Source organism: Callorhinus ursinus, unplaced genomic scaffold (genome assembly GCF_003265705.2).
Source record: "Callorhinus ursinus isolate GAN/ISIS: 27379988/994484 unplaced genomic scaffold, GSC_fseal_2.0 scaffold17, whole genome shotgun sequence".
NCBI classification, from domain to species: Eukaryota; Metazoa; Chordata; class Mammalia; order Carnivora; family Otariidae; genus Callorhinus; species Callorhinus ursinus.
Window position 1 is genome coordinate 450,790 of NW_027397079.1, and position 26,167 is coordinate 476,956.

The 26,167-nt window shown below is 49.4% G+C and overlaps 1 protein-coding gene across 9 annotated transcripts in view; it reads left to right on the plus strand.

Annotated features, from left to right (window-relative positions):
* FBXO25 (F-box protein 25) overlaps nt 1-26,167 on the plus strand; it is a 56,943-nt gene that overhangs the window by 20,991 nt on the left and 9,785 nt on the right. For all 9 annotated transcript variants that reach the window (XR_012381113.1, XM_073902236.1, XM_073902235.1 and 6 more), the window contains exons 3-6: nt 11,929-12,032; nt 12,897-12,946; nt 15,274-15,366; nt 25,677-25,770. Coding sequence is in view for 8 of the 9 variants with exons in the window: in XM_073902236.1 (XP_073758337.1) it covers nt 11,929-12,032; nt 12,897-12,946; nt 15,274-15,366; nt 25,677-25,770 (341 nt within the window). In the remaining variant the exon portion in view is untranslated. The remainder of the gene's footprint in view (nt 1-11,928; nt 12,033-12,896; nt 12,947-15,273; nt 15,367-25,676; nt 25,771-26,167) is intronic.

Here is a 26,167-nt window from a genome sequence, read left to right on the forward strand (position 1 = left end):
CCGGTTTTGTGCTCCGCGGCTCTAGCACTTGCCAGAAGCGGCCGGCGGAGGCCCCTCCCCCGCCGTCTATCCTCCCGAATATTGCCTCGGATTCACTTCTCCGCACGTCCTACCTTCCAGAAAGTGGTTGCTTTTCTGTTCAGAGAGTTGTTGCTATTCTTTTCTTTGATCTCCTGTTGAGTTCGTAGGTGTTCAGAATGGTTTGATCCCTATCCAGCTGAATTCCTGGGACCAGACAAAATCCAGGTCTCCTACTTCTCCGCCATCTTGCCACTCCCCTTTATATACATTTTTGATCATTTGATCGCCTTTTCATATACTTGCTGGCCATTTGTATGTCTCCTCTGGAAAAACGTCTGTTCAGATCCTCTGCCCATTTTTAAATTGGACTTTTTTTTTTTTAACTTTTGAGTTTAAAGTTTTTATTATTTATTTATTTATTTAAAGTTCTTTATGTATTTTGGATATTAATTGTATATCAGGTATATGATTTGCAAATATTTTCTCCCATTCACTAGGTTGCCTTTTCATGTTGTGAATGGTTTCCTTTTCTGTCCGGAAGCTCTTTAGTTTGATGTGTCCCGCTTGTTTTTTTTGCTTTTGGTGTCAGATTAAAATAAATCATTCCTAAAACCGATGAATGTCAAAGAGCTAACCCCCTGTGTTTCCGTCCAGGAGTTTATGGTTTCAGGTCTTTCGTTGTTTCGACCTAATTTGGTGGGTGTGTGAGGTAGTGGTCCTATATCATTCTTCTGCATGAAGCTGTCCAGTTTTCCCAGCACCGTTAATTAAAGATTAGCCTGTCCTTTCGCCATTCTTGGCTCAATTGACCACATACGTGAGGGTTTATTTCTGCGTGCTCTAGTCTGTTCCATGATTTCTGTGTCTGTTTTTGTGCCAGTACTGTACTGTTTTGATGATTACAGCTTTGTGATATAGTTTGAAATCAGGGAGCATGATGCCTCCAGCTTTGTTCCCCTTTCTCAAGATTGCTTTGGCAATTCACAGTCTCTTGTGGTTCCATACACACATTAGGATTGTTCTATTTCTGTGAAATATGCCTTTGGAATTTTGATAGGGATGGTACTGAGTTTGTAGATTGCTTTGGGTGAGTCTAGCCAAAGGTTTGTCAATTTTATGTTTTGAAAAAAAATCTCTTAGTCTCATTGATCTTTTCTGTGTCTTTTTATTTTGCATTTCACTTATAACTGCCCTGAAATTTGGTACTTACTTTCTCCTGCTAACTTTCATTTGTTCTTTTTTAGTTCCTTGAGATGTGAAGTTGGTTTGAGATTTTTCTAGTTTCTCCACGTAGGCGTTTGTCACTCTGAAATTCCCTTGCAGAACTGCTGTATGTGTTGCTGTGTTGTTTTCCATTTTCATTTGTCTCAAGGTAAGTTTTCTTCTCTTTTGTTTTCTTGTTAGACCCATTGGTTGTGCAATAACCAGTTGTTGTACCTCTACACATCTGTTAATTTTCAGTTTTCTTCTTATTGCTTTCTAGTTTCATACAATTGTGGTCAGAAAACATGTTTGATATCATTTCCATCTTCTTAAATTTAGTAAGATTTGTTTTGTGGTCCAACATGTGATCTATGCTGGAGAACGCTCTATGTGCATTGAAGTAGAATGTGTGTTCAGTTGCTTTTGGAGGGAATGTTCTGTGTGTACCTGTTAAGTCCCATCTGGTTTCATGTGTCCTTTAAGGCTATTGTTTCCTTATTGATTTTCTGTGAAGATTATCTATCCATTGATGAAATGAGGGTATTACATCCTCTATGATTATTAGATCTGTTAATATTTTCTTTATTTAGGTACTTCTATGTTGGATGCAGAGATACTTACAGATGTTGTATCTTCTTGTTGGAGTGTGTCTATTATTGTAGTCTTTGTCTTAAAGTCTGTTTTACGAGGTGTATATCGCTACCCCAGTTTTTTCTTTTGATTTCCATTTGCATGAACTATCTTCTTCCATCCCTTCATTTTCAGTCTGTGTGTGTCCTTCCATCTGAAGTGAGTCTGTTGTAGGCAACACGCACATGGGTCTTGTTCTTTTATCCATTTGGATATCCATATCCACTCTATGTCTTGTGATAGCAGAAGTTAGTCCTTCCTCATTTAAAGTCATTATTGATAGGTATGTACTTACTGCCATTTTGTTAATTTCTGGTTGTTTTGTAGTTTCCTTGTTTCTTTCTTCTCTGGGTCTTTTCCTTTGTGATTTGATGATTTTCTGTGGTGGTATGCTTCCATTGCTCCCTCGTAATCTTTTGTGTTTCCACAATAGGTTTTTGTTTTGTGGTTACTACAAGGCTCACATAAAACAACTTATATTTATAACAGTCTATTTTAATGTGATAACAACTTAAGTTGGAAGACATTCTAAGGCTTTATATTTTACCTCTGTTATGTTTTTGATATCACAATTTACATTTTTTAATCTTGTGTATCTATTAAGAAATAATTATACTTATTTTTACTATTTTTGTTTTAAGTCTTTATATTAGCTTTTTTGGTAATTAACCAAGCACTTTTACAATATTAGAGTATTCTGGATTTTAGTATATATTTACCTTTACCAGTGAGATTCATGTTTTCGTATTTTTCTTATTATTATTTTCTTTTATTCTTATTTTATATCTTATATCTTATCTTTATATCTTATTTTCTATTATTCTTGTTTTTGTATTTTTTGTATTTTTCTTATTACTAAACAATGCCCTCTCATGTCAGCTTGAAGAAGTCCTTTGAACACTTCTTGTAAGGCTAGTCTAGTGGCAATTAAATACTTTAAATTTTGCTCGTCTATGAAACTCTTTCTCCTCAGTTCTGCAGGACAACTTTGCTGGGTAGAGGAATCTCGGCCGCTTTTCTCTTTCAGCACTGTGAATACATCATGGCACTCCCTCTGGCCTGCACAGTTTCTACTGAAAGATCTGCAGGTAGTCTTAGAGGGTTTTCTTGTATACAACAAATGGTTTTTCTCGTGCTGCTTAACTTTGACAATTGAGTTAGAGTGTGTCTTGGTGTGGATCCCTTTGGATTCATCTTACGGGAACTCTCTGAGCTTCCGGGTCTGGATGTCTGTTTCTGTCCCCAGGGTAAGGGGGTTTTCAGCCATTGTTTCTTCAAATAAGTTTTTTCTCCCCCCTTTTCTCTGTGTTCTCCTTCTGGGGTGCCTGTAATGAGAATGTTGGTCCACTTGGTGGTGTTCATAATTCCCTTAAGCTCTCTTAATTTTTTTTCATTCTTTTTCCCTTTGGCTTCTCTGATTGGGTGAGTTCCACTGCCCACTGACCCTCTGTCCTGCTTTCTCCGTGAGTCTGCTGTGGCGCCCCTCCTGCTGTAGTCTTCAGCTCTGGGACTCCTAGTACTTCCGTACATTTTCTGTCTCTCTGTTCAGCCGTTCTTCCTGTGAGCTCAGGGAACACCTGTAGGACCATTATTTTGAACTCTGTATTAGGTATTGAATGCTTTATCAGGTAAGTTACTTATCTTTGTTTCACTAAGGTTTTTTTTCCTCAGGTTTTATCTTTTTTTGTTTCATGCATACAACTCTGTTTCTTCATTTTACTTGACTCTCCGTGTGGGTTTTTATGCATTAGAGGAAACCGTCAGCTCTCCCAGGCTTAATGGGTTGGGCTCGTCTAGGAGATGCAACTTCATAGTCAACCCTGCCCTCAGTCTTGGTTACCTTGCAGATCTTTGTGACTGTCCAGGCAGCCTCTTGATTCTTACCAGCTACCAGTTGTTGAGAGTGTGCCGAAACCAGTCATTGCTCCAGGGGGGCGGATCTCAAGCAGCATCTCCCTTCAGGCCGATGGGCAGCCAGACCCGTGGGCATCCATTTTTAAAGCATGTGAATGTATATGGTGCTGAGAGACCCCAACTCAAGCCCTGCTGGCTACCAGAGCCAGGAGATCTGGCGGTGTCCCCTGTGCGCCAGCCACAGAAAGCATCCTGCTGGATGAGTGGACAATCTCCTTTCCAGGTGAGGCAGGAGAGCACAGAGATGTTCCCTCCAGCCCCTCTCTCCATAGGGCGTGTCAGTTGGCGCCGAGGTGTGTGTTAGATTGTAGGCCTACCCCACCCAGGCCAGTGCCTTATAAAGCTCAGAAAAGCCTCGTTCCCACAAAGTCTGTGCTGGGCCGCAGGGTGGGAGAGTCTGCACAGAGAGAGCCATTTCTCACTGTACTCGGCCTTGTGTCCGTGGCTTTCCGAGGTAGACATTTTGAGGGCTTGTCTCAGATGCAGGCTGTAAATGTCAGGGTTCCCCAGGCAGGTTCAAATCCTCTGCTCCTCAGGGACAAGCTTGTGGTTGTGATTTGCTCCCAATTGTGTGTTGCTGTGCTGGGTTAGGGTTTATAGCAAGATTGGGTCTCAGCCTCTCCCACCTGCTCCTGTGGAGGTTTTTCTCGTTCACTCAATGTGTAAGAGTTGCTCAGCCTTTTTTCTACCCCTGAGGAAATTGTTCCATAGGCCAGAGAGCCTTGATATGTGCAGGGGAGGCCTTGAGTTCAGGATCCTCCTGTGTTGCCACCTTGAGCCAGAGCAGAGGCAGTTTTCACGAGGTTTTACAATGTGTTTCAGAACCAGTGGGACGAGTCGCTTCCCCTGGCTGCTTCTCAGGTGCACTTTATAATTAACATCCCTGCCTTCTAAGAAAAAAATCCAATTTCTTATTGGTGTCTACCAAATTTATGTATTTAAAAAACTATCAGTTTTATTTCTTCTAACTAATTTATAAAGCGTTTTATAACATAGTCCTTTACAGGTCTTAAAATTTTCTGTTTGCATTGATAATTTTCTTCTTGTCATTGTGAATTTAAATATTTGTACTTTTATTTTTCTGATAAGCTATCTTGTGGTTTATCTTGCTGATTGTTTTCTGCAGAGAACTAGCTTTGGATTTTTTAGTGCTACCTTTTTTCTAGTTATCGGTATTTGCTTTTATCTTTAGTAATTTTTCTAGCTTTTTAAATTGTATGTCTAAGTTATTTACTTCTGTTAGGTTTTTATCTATATTTATATATTTAAACTACATGTACCTGATGCTGTGATTTTCTGTGACAGTTGTTTTTCTGGGGTCGCATGAATTCTGATGTATGTTTCCCGTCTTCTCAGAGGTGTGCTTCTCATATTTGGTATTTGTGTCTGATTTTGCTTGGTGAGCCCATCCCTAGCTCTTTTCCTTCTGAAAGCCGAGCCGGGCCCCCTGCACTTCCTGCTCCGTCTGGCTTCAGTTCCCAGTGTTCCAGACGTCATCGGATCTGTACCCTTGTGCCCGTGAATAGTCTCTCGTACATACGTGTGAAGAGCCTGTCATCTTGCGTTTTGCTCGCCTTCACTGCTTCAGTACTTAGGACATCGTTTCCCCTTATTTTCACCTTGATAGTGAAAATCTTTGTATCGTACTTCCTTCCTTCCGTTTGGTTCCTGACTGTCGGCCCCATACAGTAAATAATGCGGTTTGCTGCTGATCTCACGCCCCATCCCTGCACCACACTGTTAGTGGTTGTTCTCTGTGGACATTGTCACATGACATGACACGCCGTGCTGCGCCGCATAATCCTACAAATAAATACATGTTATTTGCTGGATAGCCATTTGTCTCTACCTGTCTCGTTCCATTTGTCTCCAGCATTCTGCTCCAGCGTGGATTCTATAATGGATTCCTTACTAAGCTCCTGGTCTCGCCGCTTCCTGTGTTGGTGCACGTTCATAAATTTTGTCATGGGCTTTACCCTATATGTCCATTTACCTAGATGATATATCTGCGGCTCACTTGAATTCCTTGACTTTGTCTCCTGAGCCTGTTCCTGGCCTGTGATCCCTGGTACACCACTGCTGTGGGGTCTGCTTCTTCATTACAGGTCAGGGCCTGCGTCGTGACCTGAGGTGGGGGGACTTGATAGGGTGGGTGGCTGTGTGAGGATCACGGCTGGTGCTGGGAGTCTGTCGGCGGTGGTCTGCTCTGTGTGTGCAGGGCGTCAGTGAGGGCCAGGGTGCACTGGCCCGCCCTGCGTTTACGCTTCCTGTTCACAGATGTCGCAGCCGCTGGAGTTGGAGTACCCACCAGCCCATCTCTGGGAAGACTCCATCCGGAACCTCTGCAAGTCCACATTTTCCTTCACTAAACCACGTGATGTGTGGGGCCCAGTGCGTCTCCTTGCTGGGTGAACCGTGGGGCTGCATGGCAACCACCCGCCGGACGCCCCCTTCCCATAACACGTCTGCGTCAAAGTCCTTCAGTGTGTTGTGGGAAATACTCAGGAATAAAGTGTTAGTGCTAACAACAAGCTTTTAATCTTTTCTTAAAAACTTAAATAAATTGGACTTTTCCTTTTAATATCTTTTTGTAAGAAAGACTAATTGCTGATGCAAGAGTGACCTTAAATAGGAAAATGGGTAAATGTGGACATTTGTCCAGCAGGAGAAGATAATATATAACCCTTGATCTTTTTTTGGAAAATGTGTGGATAAAAATCCAAGTTTAACAGGCAGCCATTGATGAATTGATGTAAAACTGAAAACCATCATCAGGAACTGTTAGAGCAGAGACTGTGGCACCGTTGGGGAGAGGAGCTAAATGCCGTCTGTCTGCTGCTTCGACAAGGACACACAGCTCAGGGACTCTGACAGAGATGCCAGAGGACGTCAGCCTGGAATCATTTGTCAGCGATTATGTTTGAAGGCTTCATTGTGCTTTGTTTCGTTTGGGATAAAAGTGACCACATTTTGTATCTGATGTTTGCTTTGGTTTATGTTTCCGATGAGGCATCACGTCTGCTGAGTTATCTCTCCCAGCATCTTGTGTATTTGATAGTAGAGTTGGTAGTGCTTTTAAGATCAATAATTGACCTCAAGTAATTTTAAAGCGTAGGCCATTTTGTTAGTTTTCTGCCGTTGCCATAACCATAACATCAGTGGTATAAGAGCCAGAAGCCCAAAATGCAGGTGCAGACAGGCTCTGAGGGGGATCCCCAGCTTGCAGTGTTTGCCGCAGTCCTGGTGTCCTTTGGCTGGTGGCCACCTCACTCCAGTCTCTGCCTCCACCGTCACACGGCCTTCTCCCTGCCGGTCTCCCTGTGGCTTTCCCTCTGCTCTTGGAGTTAGGGCCCACATGGTTAATCCAGGATGATTTTATCTCAAGGTCCTTCCCTTAATTCCATCGCCAAAGGTCCTGTTTCCAGATCAGTTTGTGTTCAGGATTGGTTCTGGTCCAAGACCCTGAATTCACCACCTCCAGGGACACCCCAAATCCAGCGCTGTTAACCAAGCAATTCCTCCTGAAGAAGAACTGAGGGCTGACTGAGCACCTTCTGTACAACAGAGCTAGAGACCATGCAGAGAGTGTACAGAGGAGGACATGATGGTGGAGGGGCCCCCCACCCCTGGTGCTGTGAACTACTACCTTGAGCACATGCATCCGCCCCAGGGCACAGAAAAAAGCCACAGCTGAAAAGGTCAACTAGCTTATAAAAGAGACACCCTTAAAATTGTACCAGACTGTGGAGAGCTTCTGGAACTCTCTGGGGCTAGGGCTGGTGAGCGTCATGGCTTACGTTCCCCTGCCCCTTGATAGTGTGGATGGGAGCAGGGTCCAGGTGTCCTGACCGGCCTGCCGCCTCTCCTAGCCCAGGTCCCTGAGCCCACACCAGCCCCAGCCACTCCACAGAGAGGTGGCCCCTGCACCGTGCACACTGGGGCACCCCTGCACGGTGCTTACTGCATCCTGGAACACTCCAGACCCTCACCACCTTGGCTTCCTATGCCTTGCTCGCTGCTCCAGGGTCTCCCAGCCACCCCACCAGGGCGCCCCCTGTGCTGAGCACCTGGGACACCCCGGCTTGCACCCACTCCACCGTCCGCTGTCTTGTCAGGATGCCCCCTGCATGGACAGTCCAGGGACCCCCCAGCCCGTGCCCACTTCAGCTATAGCACTCCCGCCAGGGCACTCTGTGCACAGCCCCGCCTCAGCTGTCCCGCCGGGTGCCCCCTGCACCAGAGCCCAGAGCTTGCATCCTCCTGTGCTCGCTTCCCCACACATACTGTCCTGCCAGGGTGCCCACACGGGGGAGGTCCTGGGACCCCTCCGTTTGTAGCCGCTTTAGCTCCAGCTGTCCTGCCAGAGTACCCTCTGCGTGGGGAGCGTCGGGGCTGTCCCTGCCCAGGACCGCTGGAGCTCTGGCCATCCCACAGGGCGGCCCGGCACGGAGAGCCCCACGACCCCCAGCCTCCGCCAGCCGCAACTCCATCCCGCCAGTCACCCGGCATGCATAATACCATTCCCTCAGGTTTAGGATTCATAAAAACACACAGAAAGTCCAGCAGGATGGGTCGACAGAGGACTGTGCTCCGGAAGAACAAGACACGACGTCGGTGGAAGAACGACCTGACGCAGAGGTAAGCGGTGTGCCTGAGGGAGAGTCTATCGGTCGTACAGATGCTCACTCGGTTGGAGGGAAGGGTGGGTGAACTCAGACCCTCAGCAGAGACAGGAAATGCAAAGCAAAGCCAGTTGGGGCTGAAGAATACAGTGACAGAAATGGAGACCACGCCGAGGGTCCACAGCAGACGAGAGGATGCAGAAGCACGGGTCAGGGATGAGGGAGATGGAGGAGTGGAAAGCACCCAGGCTGAGCAGCAAGAAGAGGAAATGACGGCTGAAACGGAGGAGAGGGCGAGGGATGTCTTGGACACGTCCAGTGAACAAACATTCCCTGTAGAGGAAGGGGAAGAGGTAGAGAAGGGGCACGAGACCTCTTTGAGGACCGACAAGGTGGCACAGGAACCGGGCTGAGCACGTAGACACGTTCTGAAGGGCCACTCGTCAGCCCCATCCGTGGGACACACACCTGCTTCCGTACAGTGTGAGGCCCTGACTTCGGCAGTGGGGGTGGGGCGCCACGGCTTCCCGTCCTAAGCAAAATCCCAGGAAGGAGGAGAGATACGCGTTCTCTCGAATGCCAAAAGTGTCTGTGGTACTCAGAAAAAAATGGGCGCTTCAGAAGAAGTGGGGAGTCGGTGAGACGCAGGTGCAGCTCCAGACCGACGGGCTTCGTGGCCGAGCGCGTGGCGTCACCACGTGGTGGGAGCCACGGTGCGCTCACTGCGGATGTCAGGGACATCCTCACCCTGCCTGGCGGGAGCTCATCCTGAGATGTTTGCCCCCGGACGATGCCCCGTGGGGCTTACCTCAGAACAGTGAGGTGGCAGCGGGGCCGCGATGTGGGTGGGCAGAGGGATGGCGTGAGGGTTGAGGTAAACAAGGCGCCCCGCACCTGACTTCACTGTCTCCCGGTGCTGGCGGCATGAAGTTCGGTGCTGGCGGCATGAAGTTCGTGCACGCCATCCTGCGGCGGTCACCACGCCCTCCGCACCGCACGCCCTGCAGCCCCGACGCTCCGTCCCCGGGAACGGCTCCAGGCTTCTTCCCAGCCCCAGCTCCCTCCACGCTGCTTTCTGACTCCACCAGTTCCCTCAGATTCTCAGAAGCACACAGACTTTGTCCTTTTACGACTGCTCGTTTCACTCATATGGTGTCCTCCTGGTTCCCCCAAACTCTAGTGTGTGCCGGGATTCCCTTCTGTTTTGGGCGGGATGGTGCCCCGTTGTGCGTGTGGGCCACCTTCTGTTGTGCTCGTCCAGCCGTGTGCAGACATGAGTGGCCCTCCGCTGCCAGGTGGCAGGGGGCGCGGGTGTCCCGTGCCTTGTGGGGACTCTGCTTTCAACTCTTTCAGGGACCTGTCCAGAACTGGGACTGCTGGATCAGGTGGTGGTTCTGTGCTTAGTTTCTGGAGCAGTTGCTGCAAATACATGTTTTCTAAAGACGCTGCCCTGCTGCGTTCCCACCAGCACAAGGGCTCCTGTATCCTCGCCAGCACTGGTTATTTTCTGGGCTCTTTATGGTAGGCGTCCTACGAGGTGGGAGCTGCCTGCTCACCGTGGTTTGCATCTGTGTGTCCCTCGTGACCAGTGATGGGGAGCATCTTCTCATGTGCCTGCTGACCACCAGTGCCTCTTGCTCGGGGAAATGTCTGTTCATTCTGCTCATTTTTAATCCAGTTGTTTGGTTTTGTTGTTGAAGTTCTGCTGACTTTTAAATCCAGGTTGGTGATGTTGATCTCACTCGTGAAACCAGATGTAATAAATAAGAGCATTTCCTATGAAACTCGGTTGCTCAGTGGCTTATGTGCACGTGAAATGGAACGATGCTATCAGCATCCAGCACTGTTGAAGTCATGGTTTCAAGTGTTGATTTTAATTTTGGAAGCATTTATTTTTCTTACCCACTTATATATGTGTATGTTTTTGCCTGACAGTATAAAAACCACTGAAGATACACTTTGTGAAAATGGCAACTAAGTTTCCGTAGAGTGGGCATTTTCTCTTATTTATCCGCATGGACCATGTGGGGGGTCATGCCTGGTGTGCCCCGGGGCCTGAGTCCGATGAGCACCTCACTGCCCACATGGCCACGCGGGTGGACTCCACGTTCTGTGCGCTAGCGTGGGGAGCCCCAGGGGCCACGCTCGCACCGTCTGTGATACACCTGCTGGAAGGACGCGTCTCCCCCAGCCAGGCCTGCCGCGTGTCCGTGGGATGGAATGGGACTGTTCCGCTGGCCGATGCGGGGGTCAGAGGGCCTCCCCAAGGCAGGGTCTGGGTCGGGTCAGGGCCCGCCTGCTCTGCCCCCTCGTCCTGCAGGCTGTCGCCTGTGTGGCAGCCGCTGCTGCTCTTCCTTGGTGTGCCCATGACTCTAGGAAAAGCTGAGCTTCCACATTCAGGATCAAGTCAATGACAGCCGACCCGTGTAAGACTGAGTGTGACACCCTGGGACCAGCCGTGTCCATGAGTTCCTTTCTGTGGTGCCCACCACCGGATGGGATGCTCTGCATGTTTCTGTCAACACACTTGTGCCCGTCCTGCTGAGTGACCGCTGTTGTCAGAGCAGTCTGGTCTCCTGATGTGATGAATGGATTCCCCGGCGCGTGGTGGAGCTGTCACTGCTTTCTTGTCGAGCGTGCTGGGAACCAGCAGCGCCAGCCCTTAGCCTCAGTGCCGGGCCCAGACCTCCGCCCGCCGGCTCGCCGCCTGTCCACGGAGCCTCCCCTGGATTCCAGACCAAAACCCACCCAGTGCCAGTGTGTTGAAAATAAAAATTGTGTGCACCTTTACCTTGGACGGGGTGGACTGCTGTATGCAGTTATTTTTTTTAACTATAAATTACCTTTTAAAGAAAACATGTTCAAGTTGTTGAGTTACTGCCTTAAATTCTGTTTCCTTATTTTAGCCAAAAAAAAAAAAGAAAAAGAAAAATTGGGAAAGCTTTTAATTAGATGTATTTAAATAGGAAAATGAACATTTTCCTCCACCTGCCTTCAGTTAAGTGCCTTGACAGTTAGCATTGTTTGGTTGATGCTTCATAAGAAAGTGTTCCTATGCAGTGGTGGTTTTGGTTAAGTCTGAGCCTGGAGGGGATGCAGGGAATGTGGAATCAGGAATTGGCACGTCATGAGTCCACGTCGGGCCTCCTGTTCTCCCATAGCCTGCTCTCGAAGTGTTTGTAGTATTGTTTGTAATGTCTGTGTTGTAGTGAAGTCTCTGAAGTCTGCGCCTCCCTTGGTTGCACGTACCAGAACCCCTGGGAGAGTGTGATCATGTTTCGCCCTACCTGGTCTGACATCCTCAAAAGAACCGGGGCAAATCTCAGATTCCTCACCGCAAACAACAGATGAGACATTAACTTTGTAACCTCAGACTTGTGATATGCTGCTTTGAAAGTTACTGGTTGCTTTCAGAATTCAACACGATTTTTGTTTTGGTCTCCTGAATTGCAAACCAATATTATCTTTTTTTTATAAAAGAAAAGCCAAATGAAGATCTCCCTGTGAAAGTATTTAATAAAATGTGTCTTTATTTCAGTATCTTAAATAGTGACGATGAAGAAATATTCAGTAATGAAGAGCAGGAATACACATCCAAAAAGAGGAAAAAGGATCATTTTAGAAATGATACAGATACTCAATGTAAGATCATTTTTATTAACAATTTTATGGTATTTTACTTGTTTAATGTACTGATATACTAAATTGTTTTGACAATGCTATCTTAAGAGATAAAGGACGATACGTGAGTGACAGTTCTCTCTGCCTACTGACTTGGTTATCAGACCGTTTGCAGCTTCACTATTTAGTTAGTAAGATCTGCAAAAACAAACAATAGCAAAGCCCACAAAGCAATCGTGCATCTGGAATGACTGAAAAATGGTCGTGAGTTCAGTTACCAGTTCACTCCCAAGCAAGGAGGCTAGACAGCACTTGACTGGAATCCTGCCAGAGCTGGACTGGGAATGCAGTCGGGCGGGGTAGGGAGCCTCCTGGCGGTGGCTCACCTGCGCGACAGGCCCCACTCCCCCCTGCGGCACAAGCAGGAGTCCTTGGCAGCGGTCCTAGGATATTCAGCCTCCTGGAAAAGACTGGGTACTGTGGAGAATAGAGTCGTCATGGTCCTTGAAGCTTTGGGACTGAGTTACATGAAAAAGACTGTAGTAGAAAAAGAAGAAATGTTAGGGTACCAGAATTAATGACCAATCACATTTTTATAGTCATGTTTTGATATTACTGCAGTTGTTCATAGAGCTAGTTTTCTTCTAAGTTGCAAAGATGTGGTGCTGTCTTAAGTCATTTTTCATGTAAAGATGTTTCAGCACCTCTTAAACTGATATCGGGGAAACAAAGCCGTTCTGTTGGCATTTAACCAAGTGATAGCATCTCTCATCTATATGATAAGTCAGATAATTTTGTTACCATTTACAACTGTTGAAGTTCCGTAAAAATCTTCATTTTAAATGATTTGCCAGATTTTAAAAACAAAGTTAATTTTTATTCTAGGTTTTTATCGTGAGAAATGGATCTATGTCCATAAAGAAAGCACAAGAGAAGTAAGTATTCTGTTATAATTAAGAGTATTCGGTGCTGTTTCTGTTGAGTACGTAATGTCATATTAAATAAATTCTGTCTCTTGCAGTATCAACTCTCTGGCTCACGTTCTAGCAGATGGAAACCTAGGATCTTTGAGGTGCTGATTCGTGTGTGCCTGTGTGCGCGCGCAGGTGCGGTGTGTGGTTGGTGCCCCCACTACCAATCTGAGGGCTGTTCAGAGCAAGGATTTGACATTTTCTCCCTCCGTCTCCCCAGAAGCCTCTGGGATTGTGGGCATGTGTCCTTGCTCTCGTGCGTTAGGGGCGCTGAGAACACGGGTGGCCCCCATTTAGAACTGCTGTGACACGGTGGTGAAGTCCGAACCTGTCCAGAGCAGTGCGAGCCCTCCCGCTCCTGGCTTCTGCCAAGTTGGCTGCAGCTTTTCTCGGAGCCGTTCGCTTCGACTCTGCTTCCTTCTTCTGTGCTCAGTACCCAGGGGTGCTTCCTTCCCTTTGCAGCCTGAGAAACTCTTCCTTTGCCTTGTTTGCCGCAGTCGGGGAGCATAGTCTAGGAAGTGGTTGTTTAGCACAGGTGTAAGTCTAGGAAGTGGTTGTTTAGCACAGGTGTAAGTTAGCCCTTCCAGAGGGTTACTGCTCAATGTTCCGGTGTGGCCCCGCTCCCCAGAAGCTTAGGGGCTAGCTTCTGAGCCGGAAGACTGATTTGGCCTAGTTCGTGGTGGTTTGGGCTGCTGTGGGTTTGAGATCCTTCCTGGCTCACACACACGCTGAGCGAGACCCGTCAGAGGAGCGCTTAACGGACTACTCAGTACTTCCCCTGCTCTGTGTTACCACACCCGTTACAGAGCAGAGACCCATTCAGAAGAGCATAAGCAGCAAAGGGAAACTTCTCATGAGTCTGCAGCAGTGTTGCGTGGCCCTGCGGCAGGGACACAGCCAGACTCAGGAGGGTCTGGGCTCCCTGCACTCAGCTGCATCTCTGGGCTGAGCACCTGATATGGACCAGGTATCGCCACTGCTCGTCCGTGTGGCCCACTGGGGCTGCCCCACAGCCTCTGAGGTTCCACATGTGGTTCCAGGCCCCCCAAACGCAGGCAGGCTCGTGTGGCCCAAACAAGTGTTTAGCAGTCTGTAAATCAGATTTAATTCCCTAAAAAAGAAAAGGCCGCTGTGGCATGGGTGGCTGCCTGGAAAGGGGTCTCTGTCTATACCAGTATTTAGAGTTCCGTTCATGGAGAAGAAAGAAATGTCAGCGGTGACTGCCTTCGGATTATCATCTATAATTAACCTTTGCTTCCTCACAGCTCCCAGGAGAACAGTTTGCATATAGTCGATACTCCTTAATAACATGTATTGTTTTAAAAACGTGTTTTGTTGGTTTGTGCACATATTAAGACTGTTCTTGGGATTTGGGCACAAAACCAAATCAACCTTCACGGGGCATCTTTGGTCTGAGACTCAGGTGTGCACTCTAGCTGTTTTGCTAGCTCCTGTCCCGCCATCCGTTCGAGAGGCGAGGGTAATCTGTGTCACCACATGTTTCTAGGATTATCACCAGCTCGTCTAGCCCCACAACTATGACTTGAAAATCTCTGTATACTCTCAGGATTTCAAATGCAGAAGCTTGAGTTTGAAATGACTCCTGACACCCAGTGTACAACCCTGTGTAAACCAGTGTAGACTGTAGGGCCCATCATGAGGGACACACAGCTGAAATAGATGGCAATGTTTTCAGTACTGAAAACACGTCCCATGTGTTCATCTGTTCCCTGGGCTCTGGCTCCTGTGGGTCAGACGACCAGCTCCTGGGTGTCACTGCCAGGCATCCCCTCGGCTCCCCACCTGGAAACCACACATAGTCACTTCCCCAGCCCTGGGCCTTGGGCCTTGGTCCGGTGCGCAGGGCACCCTCCAGACCCGTGGGGTCTGCACGGGGCTCCCTGCAGAGGAATTGGGTGTTCCTAGCGGGCACATCTTCATAGTAGCCGGGCAGATGGTTTGTGCATCTGTAGGTGCTTAGCCCAGAGCACATCCCATTGTGATTTCAGTTTCCCGCTTGTCCGCACAAGGGAAATCAACGAGATATTTAATAAGTATTTCTTTGTCGTGTCCATAGTGCTGTAAGATGGCAGAGCATAGTGTCTTCACTATACGCGACTTATATTTAGCATTGCTATTTTACTCCATGCTAATCTAAACATGGAATACATCATAAAAACAAATGCCCTTTGCAAAAATTTAAGAAAAAATTTGCACAGACATTAACTGTCACTTTATTTTGACTAATTGACTAATTATGGATTTCAACTGTCTTGTGTCTGTTTTTCCAGAGGCACGGCTATTGTACTTTGGGAGAGGCTTTTAATCGCTTAGACTTCTCAAGTGCAATTCAGGATATTCGAAGGTTCACCTACGTGGTCAAAGTAAGTCTTCTATTTCAAAAACCATTTCGAGGACACTTGATGGGCTGGGTTTTGAAGGTGACGAGTGTACGTATTCAAGACGCTTCTGGCGCTGGTGCTAAGCTGTGTTTGTGATGCAGGCAGAGCACGAGGAGTGAGCTCAGGAGGAGACAGAAATAGTGGGGGTTTCTCCCACGCTGGTGCCCCTCGTCCCACGTGCTTTTTCCCCGGGGCTGCCCCACGTTGCCAGTTTCACCTGGCCGCACGTGCAGGTGCATTGCCGTGGGAGACCCAGGGGGTGAGTACAGGCTCTTCCCGAGACTCTGACCTGATGGTTTCACCTGCATTTTCTACTCCGTGTCCCCCAGAAGGGTGAGCCCTGCTCCACAGACAAGCAGTGAGCTGGTAGGAGAAAGGGGATTGACACAGAGTGGGTCTCCACAGAAGCCTTGATTGTGCCTTGATTGCACTAATGATCTATTTGTAGAAGACGTTTTTATCTTGGCTCAAAAAGAATATATATCTTATGTAATGTGTATTATAGGCAAAGTTTCCTTAACGGCTTCTAGGGAATTAAAAGTGTTAGTGGCAGGACAGAAATACTGGGGTTAAATCACTTTACACCTGATGTAATAGTACCTGTTTGGTTTGGCCCCAGTCAGAGCTTGCCAGGGCGCCGTGTGTGACCAGTGTGGGGGGGGCCCCTCTGCTGCCCGTGCTTCCCGGGAGTCCCGCTCTCTGGGCCGATGGGGTGTATCCTGATGTGCACCCTGGCCAACGGGGCATGTCCATCACTCAACTCCTCTCTGGGTGAGGCACTGCGATTGGACTCAGCCGGTTCAGAGTGTCGAGAGTTCAGTGGCCAGGAAACTGTGCGTGAGCACAGAGGTCTCTGTTCAGTAATTGTTTCTCTGCACACCCTCTTAGAGTTCAGGACGACCTGAGTTGGGTCCTTGCCGTTCTTGAGCACCTTCACGTCGAGGTAGAGGGACTTCACTGCTGGGTCGGAGCTGGGACTCCGCAAGGGCATGAGCACTCTGTGCTCTGACGAAGCGGGTCCATGGGCCAGAGTCTGTCCTTCCCATCACCCGAACCTCCTCACAATTTGTTCGTTCCATCTGCATGCCACACTCTTACCCGCTGAAGAGGTCTTTCATCTTTTTGAAAATGAAAATACCTTTTTTAGCCTCATCCCAGCAGTAAGGGCTGTGAAACTGTATGTTTCCTCTGCTGGTTGTTTTCTGATACATAAAAAATGCGTAAGTATAAAGTTAAAATGTACTGCGTGCCTTGCTGACTGAAATGGTCTTGTGCCCTCCTGGAAGTACCACATGTCTCTGTACCGTCCCGCGGAGATGGTGAGTGAGGAGCCTGGTGACCCGGGGAGGTGCTGAGGCCAAGTGCGCGAGGCTTGCCCGGCTCAGTCACTGCTCGGTGGGAATCCTCACCTCTCACCCCCTTCCCCTGCCCCTTGGCACCCCCTTCAAAGGCCAGCAGGGCTGCCTTCCAAAAACCCACTTGCTATGTACGCCTTCTGCTAAGAGCAGGGACAGAAACCAGCGCTCAGCGATGCATCGGTGCACGTGCCGCTGTGGACATGCTGTGGATCTTAGCCCCCTGCCCGCCCTCTGGCACCTTCTCCACCCACGCCGGCTCGCCGGCTCTCCCCCAGTTGCATTCTGTGTTTTCATGTCTGGATGTGCTTGGGAACCCCTGGGCCCCACTCCGCTCGCTGCCTTCTCCTCCATGGAGATGCGGGGCCTCCTCCGCGTGCTTGGGCGCTTTCCTTGTTGCCCAGCAGGGCATGCGCTCCGGAGAGGGGCATGTGCTACTTGACCTCACTGACAGTAGACAACCTTGTCTGCAGGAGCCTCTGCTTGGGATTTTTGTGCTGCTTTACATGTTTATAGCAACTTTTCCTAGTCAGCAGCTAAGAGGATCCTCGTGGACTTCTTCCCATAATTAATGCTGAGCTGTCTGCACCCATTAATGTTGGAACACATACAAACAAGGCGTGAGGTGGCATTGTGTTTGAATTTCCTTATGTTTCTAAAGGTATTCAGTGATGGTTTCCCTGAGGATTTGTATGAAAGAAATTAAGAATATGTACTTTTCAACATTCTGTATGAGATTCTCTTGTTCCCTTAGAAATTAGCAATTTTAAACTGAGACTAATCAATAATTATTACATGTTTTCTGAATAAAATTTAGTATTAGTTTTACTAATTAGTAAAAATTATTATCAGTTTAGCATCCAATTACAAATGGTGTCAGTTGCTGAGGTAAAGATACGTAGTTCGGAGTGGACGTGTGGCCTTCGTTCTCACTGTGTTAGGTGTGAAATTCTATGTCTTCTACAAACAGAAATCCAGGGCGCCTGGGGGGCTCAGTGTTTGCCTTCGGCTCAGGTCATGATCCCAGGGTCATGGGATGGAGCCCTGCGTCGGGCTCTGGGCTCCGCGGGAGCCTGCTTCTCCCTTTCCCTCTGCCTACTTGTACTCTCTTTCTCTGTGTCAAATAAATAAAATTTTAAATAAAAATAAAAAAATTAAAACGCAAATCAAAACTAAGTTGTCTCCTGATAAGCCATTCTTGGGATTATCTGTTAATATTTTAATGTTTTTATATCTAGGTTACTTTAATAATTTTTCACAATTTTCGTCGGATTTTGAGGGATGAGTGTTGTTTTTCCAAGCTGTACTCACTCCACTTTTTAAAGGAGAAGAGAAAATTAATTTTAGATGCCGTGTTCTTCAAGCACGTGTAGCTGACTCAGAATCGGGGCTGAGCCGTTGGGTCCCTCCTGCCCCTGGTGCTGGTAGGAACCGTGGGGAGTGACTGTGTGGAGAGGACCTGGGGAGGGCGATGGGGGCCAGTCCCACCCCTCCTGCGCCAGGACAGGTTTCTGAATTCGTGTAAGTGGGCAGGTGCGTGTGCCCACATCAGGCAGCCGGGAGCTGAGTCCGGATACCAGTGCTTGCTCCGGGCCAACATGGACAACCTGCACTGGGGAGTCCACCCATACTCAGGCCACCTGCAACCGGCGGGCCATGTCATTGTCCTTCTTCACTAGTGCCCACGTTGCTTTTCATAAACGTGCTGCCATATATCAGCTTCAGGCTAACTGGTCATCATGGTGTCACACTGCTCTTAACACCTATCTCTAATTCAAAACCAGCTTCTTCCTGTTTTAATAGTTTGTGAAAATTGTCCTGGCCGGTTTACCAAAAGCCTTAGTATAATGTATTGAGCTATTAAATTTACTTCCAGAAAATCAATGCAAACTGAAATATTTCACTCAGTAGTAGTTTTTCTCTTATCAGCTGTTTGCAGTTATTTCATAATATACCTTGAAAATTTCCTTATTGATAAAGGAAAAAACGACAAGTCAAGTTACAGCTTAGATTTGACCCTTGGTGAGTGAACAGTTCTTTTTTTTTAAGATTTTATCCATTCATTTGACAGGAGTGGGAGCAGGAGAGGGAGAAGCAGACTCCCCCCTGAACAGGGAGCCTGACACAGGGCTCGATCCCAGCATGCTGGGATCACAACCCAAGCTGAAGACAGACGCCCATCCACCTGAGCCACCCAGGTGCCCCTGAGTGAGCAACTCTTAATATCTGATCCATAATTCAGCTCCCGTTTCATTTATCCCATTTATAAGTCATGCATAAGTAAGGTAAATGCATTTTTGGTCAGTTTTATGAGCTTACTTTCAGTAAAATGAAGACAGATTTGATGGAATTTTGAAGAGTTTACTTAAGATTAACCAGGCACTTGGAAACAGCAAGCTAGCAATTTCAGAGAATCTTCCGCACCAGATTCCAGCCACAGTCTGCCATAAACACTGGTCCTGTCTGTGAGTGAAGCCACATTGAGGGGGACGGGCACAGGCCATTACAGGCCCGGCGTTGCCCCGGGCATGGCCTCCCTCCTGTGTGGGTGGTCACCTGGAGCGTAGGGACTCAGCCTGCTTTGCTCACTGCAGAGCCCCAGTACTTGTGCGAGGCCACCTCCATCACGGTGGAGTGAGGGCATGCTGTCAGAGCCCTGGCAGCCTAGGTCGGCGGCCGGTACAGACCCAGGGCCGGCTAACACAGAGCTGGTCCATCCTTGCTGGGAGCTCAGGTGGTGTCTCCTGTGGATGTAACCTTCTTCCGCCTCCTATTGCCTGCGGGCTCCCAGGCCCTCCCATAGCACTGGGAGAACAGACCGTGCCCCCCACCCTGGGACGGACGGTGCCTCTGGGAACCAGAACGACGCCGTGGACAGCAGGGCGGTGTGCTGGTGGCAGGGGCAGCCACGGGTTGAAGGGCTGTGTGCCTTTTTCAGGATGTTTGTGAAAGCGGCAGCTGTCGACCTTTGCAAACACGTTAGCTGTGCTGTGTTCCTAAAGTAGGGACTCCTTGGGGGAGGTCCCCTCAGAAGCATCAAGTGTTTACGCCTTCACTTGGGCTGCAGGGGGCATGTGCCTGAGGTCCATGGTTCTTTCCTGCAGACGGCTGAGGCCTCTGCCATCGCTGGCGCGTCACTCACTCTTCCGCTTCCACGTGCTGACTCGCTAATCGGGTAGTTTTTATCGGAATCGCTTTGTAGTTAGAAGATAGTATGTGCTCGTGAAGGGAGCTGCACAACGCCGTGGGATGCTGTGAGCCGCCCCCTCCCCCCTCCCCCCCTCCTCCCGCACAGGTGGGCAGGCCCCCCCCCCCGTGGCCCCACCTACCCCACGGGTGGCCACTGTTCATTTCTCAGGTATTCAGGAAATGTTCTCTTCTGTACACAAGTGTGTGTGCCTATTTATACTTTTGTGGGGACGCACAGAATTTTAAGTCCCGGGTAGGACCATGCCATATGTTGGTCTGTGCTACCGAGAACAAGGCTTGGACTCCTTCCCAGACACGTGCACTTCTTGCCCTGTCCTGCATTTTCTCAGATGCCCGCTGTTCACCTTCTGGGGGTGTCAGAGCTGGTTCTTCACTTTAATTCCCTGTGAACCTGTAATTGGACATGTCGTACGTATGGACAGTTCAGTTGACTTAAACTTTACTTAAAACCACTCACAGGATCATCCGTTTTTCCCCGTGATGGTAAATTTAATATTCTGAAATATTTCACATTCTTCCAGCTTGTGTTAGCCCGTAATTCCCAGCATAATGAGGCTGTGTCACCTGGCTCAGGAAGCTGTTCCCTCGCTCACCTGTTGGAATTCTGTGGGGCACTTTCATGAGATCGAGGATGGGGTTGCGTACTGTGTTCTTCCTAGTTTTATGAAACTTGAGTGCACCCTCCATGATTTAATTACAGAAATACTTAGCAATATTGCTAACAAACGTTCAGCATTCCCCAGGGTTCGTTACCTGCTTGGGGAACAGGCGTGGCCGGGGATGGGACTGTTTGCAGACCTCCTGTCTGTAGTCTGTTTAGGCCCCGACTCATCCTGGGTTCCTGTGAAAGGAGTTTGTTAATCCCTTAGTCACACTAGGGGATGAGCAAATGTTAATGTTTATACATGTTTCTACACGGCTAACAAACAAAGCCATGAGGCTAGTCTTTGAGAGGTGGGTCGTGGGAGAGTCCAGTTCAGACAAGATGGTGTCTCACAGGACCGAGAGTCCCCCGATAGCAGCGTTTCACTGGCGAGGTGGGATTTTCCAGAAGTGCACACGGTATTCTGAAAGAGTGTCTCAGCAGCTTCCTGGCTCAGAAGAAAGTTAAATGGTGGAAACCAGATTTCTGTAAGGGGTGGCTGAGTAACTCGACCAGGAGGATACAGCAGGTCAGGGTTGCACGGCTCTGCCCCCCCCCCCCACGGAAAGATGCAGTGTGAACAGGCGGGAGGGCCGGACCCCCAGGGTGCCCCAAAAGGCCCACGTCTTGCCCACGGTGCCCACATGAAAAGTTCAGAGTTTTGGAGTTTCGTTTATGTCCTTTACTGGTGGGTACTTTGTTCTGACCTTCCATGTAACTGCTGCAATCGAATCATCAGAATTATCATGCTTTTCTAGGAAATATTTCTAAGTAGTGAATCTGCCGGGTTGAACAGCAAACTCTAAAAGTCTATGTCCACATGGAGCCTTAAAATGAGAAGCTGGCGTGAGGTGGGAAGGGGCCTCCCCAGGAGCCCCCAGGAGCCCGAGGTGAGGGGGGAAAGGGCCTCCCCCAGGGGCCCCAAGGTGAGGGGGAAAGGGCCTCCCTGGGGTCCCCCAGGAGCTGGGGTGAGGTGGGCTGAGGCAGGTTCTGTGGATCCCGGGCAGCTGCAGGGCTTGGCTCCAAGCTTCTGGAGCTGAGACAAAGGGTGTCCCATGTTCCCAGCACCCAGTGCCTGGCGCGTGGCCCCAGTAGCTGTGGGAAGCTCCAGCAGGAGGCTGACGGGACTGCGGGGTGTTTGACCCGCGGGAAGAACAGCCATGTTTTGTGTATACTCTTCTTCCCTGAGGGCCCGAGCATGACTGTTCACAGGTGTTTTGAGGGAGGACCGTTTCAGCTGCGGAAAGCTTGGGAGGCTCTCCTGAGGTGTCATGTGGAAGGTGCAGCCGATGTCCAGGTCCAGGGTGACGGCAGGTTCACAGCCACGGCTACAGAGTGACCCAACGCTGGAGGACAAGTAGTGGAACCTGTGAAAACCTTCACTTTTGGGGAAGGGGTGACGACCCTGATGCCACTGGGGCCGGCGTTGGGACCCTTGCTGACGGGGTGTGGACAGCCGGGGAGCAGAGCGCGCCACTGCCCGGGGGCGCCCACTGGGCTCTTCCTCGGTGGGCCTGTGTCCTGAGTTAGTTTTGAAGTTAAGAGAATTTTTTCTTCTCTTGGAGGAAGGTTTTTTCAGGGGGTCATTTGTTTCTGTTTCCCCCTGTTTCAGCTTTTCATGTCTGTCTCGTCAGCTTCCAGAAGAAAGGCCCGCCTCCCCCACTGCGGGGGCCGCTGGGGGCCGCGTGGACTCCTGGTACCTGGAGCTGGTCCCTCTCTGCAGGCGGCTGCTTCCCCAGAGACCCTCGCGGCCTCGGCCCCCTTGTCCTGGACATCTGTGTTCCAGTGTTACTTGCTTTGGAGGATGGCCTCCTCTGTTTCTGGAGTGTCTCACGGATCCTTTAAATAGTGGGGTCATGAAGACAAGGAGAAAGACCTCTGTGGCTAGAATATCTCGTGATGCGAATGTTTCTGAACTCTTTCCTGACCTCGGCCAAGGACTGTGTAGTAACCCCAGTTGACGCCACGGTGCGCAGGGAGGGGCTGAGGCGGGTGGTGGGCAGGGAGCCTTGCTGTCTGTCTGGGTTCAGTCTCATTTATTTACCGGGGCCCCCGGGCACATTTCTGAACCTCCGAAGGCTGCTGTGGGGAGTGCGTTGGTTAAATGGTACCCTGCTCCATGTTGGCTGTGTTGGGATGATCTCTTCAGGGTGACCGAGACAAAGGGGCCACAGCTATGGACAGGGCCATTTATGCCCCAAGATGTAAGGGTGGGAGGCAGGTGGGGAGGGGTGCCTTAGGGCACAGGAGGGGCCAGGGGACACACACACACCACTGCCCCGACAATGGAGACCTTGCTGTTCTTAGTTTTAAGAACTTTCCCTCTCAAGGAAAACAAGTGACTTTCCTAAATGTATCCTATGACATCTTGAAATGGTGGCCTTTCAAGCTGTTGAAAAGGACTCTAAGGTTCCCAGTCCTCTTGAGCCACACCTTTGCTGGTTGCAGGTGAGTGATCGCCATGTCGGAGCCCCGCTCCCCACCAAGCACCACAACCAGCACCTGCAGATCAGGGGCTGCGTGTTCTTCCCATGGTGCGCAAACAGAGGGTCGAACGAGCCACTGTGGATGTGAATTGTTTGGTGACTTAGGCCAGTTATTTCCTACCGCTGTTAAATATTCACCACAAATTCTGGCGAAGGTACAAACTGGCTTGTAGGATACTCTAAAATAATTAAATTTTTACTGGTTGTTTTACCGAATCTACAGTTCCTCCTCTTTTCAAGAAAACTGGATATTTAGAAATGGAGAAAGTTCATTCTTTATTATAAAACTTAAGATTCTTCACAAAAAGATGTCTTCTGTGTTCCTTAGCACAAAAAAGATGTATTTTTCTTAAATCTTCCTTACTTCCGATCCAGGAATCAGCTGGAGGCGACCACACCAGGTGTTTGCTAAATCATGTCCCCATAAACATGTTGGATTAAAGCTACTAGCAAAATATGTCAGTTCTCCTAAGAACAAGATTCATTAAAGAGGAAGGACCAAGATGACAGTGTGGGGCCTCATGCCGATGCCTGTTTTCCTTCTTTGTTTTACTTTAGTAAAGAATATGTTTACTACAATATGACAGTACCGTGAGCGTGTGTGTCTAGCATGTGACTGGGCAAGTAGGACATTCCTAACGGTGTGTTGGCCGACGCGCCGTCCGTGAGTGTCTTCTTGGCCTCATTTTCTTCCTTGGAGGTTGACCCTTTCCCGACTTTCCTGTTTATCGTTCTATCACCTTTGGAAGATAGTTTTATGATTTGTGTCTGTTTAAAATTGTATATTAAAATTGTATGTAATTTTGAGATACTCATATTTCACATTCAGTATTGTGAGAGACACCGGTTTTCAGTCACAGAAAGCGCTCTTCAACTAACTTGACACTTTGACCTCAGCAAAATTAAATTCGATGTTTAGGTCTGACATTTTTAGTGATGCAGCATAAATTGATGATCATGGTAGACGGGTGTGTCTCGGCGTGGGAACACTGGGAATGTGGGCTTTTGTTCTTTAGAGGGCAGAAGCACGTCCTCCAGAAACCTGAAAGGTCCGTCTCATGGGTCTGCAGGGACCCAGCCCGGCTCTGTCCCCACACCGATACTGTCAACAAGACAACCTGCATGATGACGGGGCCACCGAGGGGTCTGGTAACGAGAGTAAAATTGTAAATTGCGTCACAATATAATTTAAAGGAAATAGCGGTCCTTCTGCCGCTTCTAGAAGTCTGTGAATAAGACAAGAGTCCTTGGGAAAGGGGAGAAAAGGGACAAAGCAAGAAGTGGGAATTCCGACTCACAAACCGTGCGCTCGAGCTGATCCCCAAACGGGAGGCTTGTTTCAAACGCAGTCTGTGTCGGGACGCCCCTTGGCCTCTGAGCATAGGGACGGGAGGGGGAGGGGGTGTCTCAGGCCCTGAAGCCAACCCAGGACACCAGCCCAGACTGCGGGGTCGCGGTTCTCCTCAGGCTCAGGACGGCTGGTTAGAACGCTCTGTGTTACAGAGTTTCGGTCACATTCCTTTTTTTGTTAAACGTGCAAGATTGAGAAAACTTTTAAAAATCACATTATGAAATTTTACATCACGGAAGGCTCTCTGAAGCCGGCAGGTGGGGGTGACCTGTGGGTGATAAGATCTGGAGCCGGGAGAAGGACTGGGCCTGCCTCAGGCGTGTCCAGTTTGATGTGCCCGGAGCTGTGGGCTGTGCCCTGCGGCGTGTGTCTGGACCACTGCAGCGGGGGACGCTTGCGGAAGCGTTGCTAGATGCTTTCCCCCGAAGATCATTGCGTGATCGTCCTATTGTACCGTCCGCAGTCTATGTGTGTTCCTTTTCTCCCTCTGGAAACCAGCAAGGTGAGCGGGAGGGCAGGTAGGGAATCCCGTGTTCGTGGAACCAGGAGGCAGGCGTAATTACTCAAAGCGGCGTCGACTGGGGGGCAGGAACAGTCTGGGGAGGAGTGAACAGGTGTGCTCCCACCTGGCCAGGGAGGCCTGGCTCTGGGTTCCCTGTGCGGAGAGCAGCTTTTTCTGGGCAGCAGTATTGGGGTCCCCGCAGAACCGGTGCAGGACGCAGCTTGAGCAGAGGCGCGTCGGAGCCGTGACGCCACCGCCTGGCACTTCGGCGTCTTGTCAGGGGGGCGGCCATGGAGGCCGATCCCAGCGCACGGTGTGGGGAGTAGGAGATGGGTCTGTGTGGGCTCGGGAGGCGCTGGCGGGTGGGTGAGGGGCCCGAGAGGAGCGGGCACGGGGGCACAGGGCAGGGACGCAGGGGCAGCGGTGGGCAGACGAGGAAGGAGGACACGGCGTGAAGGGGAGACAGAAGGTCCCCTCAGCTGCACAGGCCCCGGGGCCCAGCCCTGTGGTTGGAATGCGAAGGGAAAGGTGGGCCCAAGGAACGGTTAAAGACAACGTTCAGGAGAACCTGCCTGAGGTAAAAGTCCCCTGGGATCTGCCCTTCGAAACCATGTCCCACCCTCAGAGATGACCGAACGCCACAGCAACAGGCGCGGGGTCTCTGAAGAGGACAAGCCAGCGTGGCGGCAGGTCCCTGTGGCTTCTGCCTCCAGACCTAAGTAACGCGCGTCCCTTCCTCCTTCAGCTCCTGCAGCTAATTGCGAAATCCCAGTTAACGTCGCTGAGCGGCGTGGCGCAGAAGAACTACTTCAACGTTTTGGACAAAATTGTCCGGAAGGGTAAGTTGGTGGCTGACGTGTCTGATAACAAGTGCAGTGTGAGGAGATGGAGCCTCTCTTCATTCCTCCATCCACGTAACGCTGTCGTATCGGGACGGGCTGTCCCCACAGGAGGACGAAGAACCCCTGGGTCTCAGGGGAGTTTCACCTGTCGCCGCGGCCGTACACCTCCATAACCAGCGTGGCCTCAGATGAGCCTGTGGCTTTACCTTCAGTCTGTCTCGATCGATCCCTGGCCGATAGGAAAGGAACTTTAACTCTCACACCAGGAGTTTATGCATGTATGTGACTTGATCACGTGTGTAAGCTCCTTGGGATGAGTGTAAGGGAAAACAGACACTGCCAATTTTAAAGCCAAAATTGTTGATGCAGCTAGAGTCACACTAGGCAATATTTG